General features: G+C 39.3%; 1 protein-coding gene across 1 annotated transcript; it reads left to right on the top strand.

Annotated features, from left to right (window-relative positions):
- The first annotated feature begins 3,331 nt into the window (after positions 1-3,331).
- LOC119527777 (60S ribosomal protein L37a) lies at positions 3,332-3,700 on the top strand. The gene has a single exon (XM_037828180.1). The coding sequence runs from the start codon at positions 3,358-3,360 to the stop codon at positions 3,634-3,636; it is 279 nt and encodes a 92-aa protein (XP_037684108.1). The 5' UTR covers positions 3,332-3,357; the 3' UTR covers positions 3,637-3,700.
- The last annotated feature ends 870 nt before the right edge of the window (positions 3,701-4,570 follow it).

The raw sequence follows: 4,570 nt of genomic DNA, 5'->3' as shown, positions 1-4,570 counted from the left end.
TTTGTTAAGACTCAAGCTTTCTAAATATTAAGGGCTTTGTTCTAAAAAAAGCTCCAGCAACAAACATAAGAATTTGGGGTCTTGATAAAAAATTCATATTTAACCCAGAATAGTTCAAGTGAGTCAAAAATCACATTTTACGTGTGCCTGCTTTATGAAAGATTGAGTAATAAGGTGTTTGTTTCAAATGCTTGTGTGTGAATGCCTTCCCTTCTTGGTTTGGATAAAAGAATAAAACCCTTTGTGTGTGTTTCTAATCTATTGACTTCAGCAATTTAGGGACTTCAAACCTTAAGAAAAGATGGCATTTCCTTTGATTTCTGTGCTTTAGAAACTAAGGATGGTAATACTGAGTAATTAGATTATTTATTTGCTGAATCAAGTGTTTGGGGGAGTCTAATAAGCACAAGGCTCTGTGCTAGATGCTCTGAGGTATACAGAGCCTCATAAGGCCCTTCAAAGAAAGCTACATTATAGAAGGAGTTAATAATGGTTAAGACGATTGCATGGAATGTGCTGATGGGAGATCTTGCCAGACTCTGGGCTCCAGTTTAGAACACAGCTATTCCATCACACCAAATCCTGTTTGTATCCTGCCTTTGCTACACTGGATGGGAGATCTGAAAACAAGAGAGTAGATCTTTCAGAGGGACAAATGCCATTTCAGTTATTGCTTTGAATGCTAACTGTGTCATGTGAAGCCCTATATTTATTTCTCAGTCTTCTTTTAAATTTCTCCCCATGCTAATGATGGTCATTTTCTAGATTATATGGCCTGTCACATGTTTGTGTCCACCATTTTGTGCCATCCACTGTCTGGTGCTATGTGGTAGTTATAAATCTACTGAAAGATTTTAGGCTGTCTTGAAAACTTTTACAGCCTGAAGGGGCACATGGACAATAGACAAGCACAAAACAGGGAAATGACGAAGAGTCGAGAGCAAAAATTCTGTCACTAGTATAAGTGTGCTTTAATCCTAACTCAGCCACTTACCAGGGGTGTGGCTTTGGATATATTATTTAACTTCTTTTATGCTCAGTTTCCTCAGCTGCAAAATGAAGAGAAGGACAGCAATTACCTGATGGGTTTACTATGAGGACAAAAGTGAATTAATATATAAGGTTCTGAGAATTCTGTTACCCTGTAAGTTCCCCTTAAATATTAGCTATTTTAATTTCTTTCCATTTTAGACTCCTTGCTTAACCTTGCCTCATTGTCTTCATTATAAAATAAGTTTAATATCATATGCCCTGACAGTGCAGCAGGCTTATTAGAAGACTCATGTCAAATCACTTACAATTTTAAGGGACTATACCAATGTATGTCCTTGTTAAGAAAATTTGTTTCCCAAGTTCAGGTTCACAGCAGAGTTAGGAATATGCTTTCAGGAGAGAAAAATAGCCAAATGAGATGCTCCAGGACCCCATACCCACACAGAAATTTTGAACAACCAGCAGGAACTGGCAGAAACATCTTTCTCAAAGTTCCAGAAACAGTTAAAGGACTGCAGTAGAAGGGCAAGCACCAAATCAAGAAAAAGGCTGCATAAAAGTGTAGGAATTCATGGTGCCATGGCTGGCCCCTCACAGAGCCAGATCATGCTCCCATTGCAGATTCCTGATCCCAGTTCCAGAGGAAGCAGAGTAACACTTGTGAACATACTGAAAGCATGTATGTCTGGCCGAATTTGTCTGGTGGCAGCCTGAAGTACTTGTTGTCTCAGGACTTGCCCCGAGTGAGAGATCTATACTACAGGACACTGTGGGTAAGGCAGTCAAGTCCTGCTGCCTAGGGCAATGGATTTCTGGCTGTAGGACATACAGTGCCGTGCCCCAGACCATGAGGAAACTGTTTCCTAGGGAAGAAGAGACATTTGGAACAATGTGGATAGGGGAACGCCTGGGGTCAAACAGGCATGACCCAGACAAAATGCATGTGCAGAAAGGTTCAGGGGGGCTCCTATGCTTTGACCTGGAGCTATTCTTTAAAACTCTTTGTATGGATAAACTCTGAGGAGAACACTCCTACAGGTCAATCTGCAAAAACTATGAAAGGTGTTTTCTTTTTATCCTTCTTCTTTTTTTAAATGCTAACTCCTGGCATTCAAGGAAGATTCTTCCATAACACTAGCTAGATACAATCTTACAGAACAGATGACTTAGGGTCTAAATCTCAGTGATAATTCATTAAAATATAAAAATGCCCAGGTTTCAACAAAATATTTAAAAACACAGAAAGAAACTGGAAGTGATTTCCCAGGTAAGAGAGAAAATCAAACCATTAGGAACCATCAATAAGGAGGACCAGACCTAGGACATACCAAAGACTTAAAAAAAAAAGGGGTGGGGGCCTAAACATGCTCAAAGAGCTAAAGGAAAACAGACAAAAAACTAAAGGAAATCAGGAAAAAAAAATAGATGAACAAAAAGAGCAGATCCATAGAGCAATATAAATTATGAAAAGGAACCAAACAGAGCAGAAGCTTACAGTGACAAAAATTAAAAATTCCCTGGAGGGATTCAATAGCAAATTGGAGCAGGCAGAAGAAAGAATCAGTGAACTTGCAGATAAGACAATTTGAAGTCATCCAGTTGGAAGAGCAGAAAAAGGAAAGAATGAAGAAAAGTGAATGAAGCTTGAGGAAACTGTGGGACACCATCAAGTGTACCAATGTATACATTGTGGGAATCCCAGATGTAGAAGGAAGAGAGAGGGACAGACAGAGAATAGTCATAAAAATAATGGCTGAAAACAACCCAAATTTAATGAAAGATATGGATATACATGTCCAAGATGCTCAACAAACTCCAAACAGGATAAAGCTAAATAGATCCATGCCATGGCATATTATAATCAAAATGTTGAATGTCAAAGATCAAGAGAGGATTCCGAAAGCCACAAAAGAGAAGCGACATGTCATGTACAAGGCAGCTTCAAGAAGATTAAATGCTGATTTCCTGTTGGAAACTATTGAGGCAATAAAGCAGTAGGATGATATATTTAATATGCAGAAAGCAAAAATCTGCCAACCAGGAATTCTATATCCAGCAAAACCGTCTTTCAAAAATGAGGAAGTGATTAAGACTTTTCCAGATAAACAAAAGTTGAGGGAGTTCATCACCACTAGACTAGCCCTACAAGAGAAGCTAAAGAGAATTCTGCATATTGAAAGGAAAGGACAATAGATAATACGGTGAAGCTGTGTGAAGTAAACAAGATCTCCTTTGAAGGAAATGACAGGTATATATGTAAATGTGAACGCTATTGTATCTTTGGTTTATAACTCCACTTTTTACTTCCTAAAGGACTGAAAAGGCATATGCAGCTCTCTGGGCTCGGAATATCCTTGCGGCAACATGGCGAAACGCACCAAGAAGGTTGGAATCGTCAGTAAATACGGGACCCGTTATGGCGCCTCCCTCAGGAAAATGGTGAAGAAGATTGAAATCAGCCAGCACGCCAAGTACACTTGCTCCTTCTGTGGCAAAACCAAAATGAAGAGAAGAGCTGTGGGGATCTGGCACTGTGGTTCCTGCATGAAAACAGTAGCTGGTGGTGCCTGGACCTACAATACCACCTCTGCAGTCACAGTAAAGTCTGCCATCAGGAGACTGAAGGAATTGAAAGACCAGTAGACGCACCACAGATCGAAACATCTCTAGCCTATAATAAATGGGTTAATTTATGTAAAAAAAAAAAAAAAAAAAAAAAAAAAATAAAAGGCATATGCATAAAATATAATGAGAAATCAGTAGTTTTGGACTCATAATGCATAAACATGTAATTTGTGACAAGAACTACATAAAGGTGGGGGAACAGGGGTTATAGGAATATGGTTTGTATATACTGTTGAAATTCAGTTGATATCACAGCAAATGAGGTTGTTATAGATTTAGGATGTTAAATTTAAGCCCAATTGGAATTACAAAGAAAATATTTGAGAATATGCAAGCTCATAGAGACAGAAATTAGAGTACAGGGCCAAGGGGAATGGGGAATTAACACAAAATGGGTGTAGGATTTATGTTTGGTGAGATGGGAATGTGTTAGTAATGGAAGGTGGTGAGAGTACCACAACATAGTGAGTATAATTAATCCTCCTGAATGGAATGCCTGGAAGAAAAGAAAAAAGAACAACTAAAGAGAAATGACAACAAAAGGCAATATAAGGGCGGATTCTGGGAAGATGGTGGCATAGAAAGAAGTGGAAAACTTAGTCTCCCCCAGAACAATTCATAAATGAACAAAAAACCAGTAAATAACCTGGAATAACAGCAGGGAGACAAACGTGACTGTACACTCAACATCCACCAACATGAATTGGGAGGAATGAGTGAGATCACACCTAAAATCTGTAAGTAAAACTGCAGACCTGTGCTGAGAGTCGAGAACCTAGAGCCGAGAGCCCCTCCCTCACGGAAGCTGCGCCGTGCACTTTCTTAGCTCAGCTCCAAGAGAGGTTTTAAAATTAACTACTCAATACAGACAGCGAATTCCAACAAGCAGACAAAGGCTTTTGGTGACAACTGACCTTGGGAGAATCGCAGGATAGGAAGCCCAGAGGATCGG

The sequence above is a fragment of the Choloepus didactylus genome, chromosome 1, assembly GCF_015220235.1.
Source record: "Choloepus didactylus isolate mChoDid1 chromosome 1, mChoDid1.pri, whole genome shotgun sequence".
NCBI lineage: Eukaryota > Metazoa > Chordata > Mammalia > Pilosa > Megalonychidae > Choloepus > Choloepus didactylus.
The sequence above is the reverse complement of the archived record's forward strand: the minus strand, read 5'-3'. Positions and strand labels throughout refer to the sequence as shown.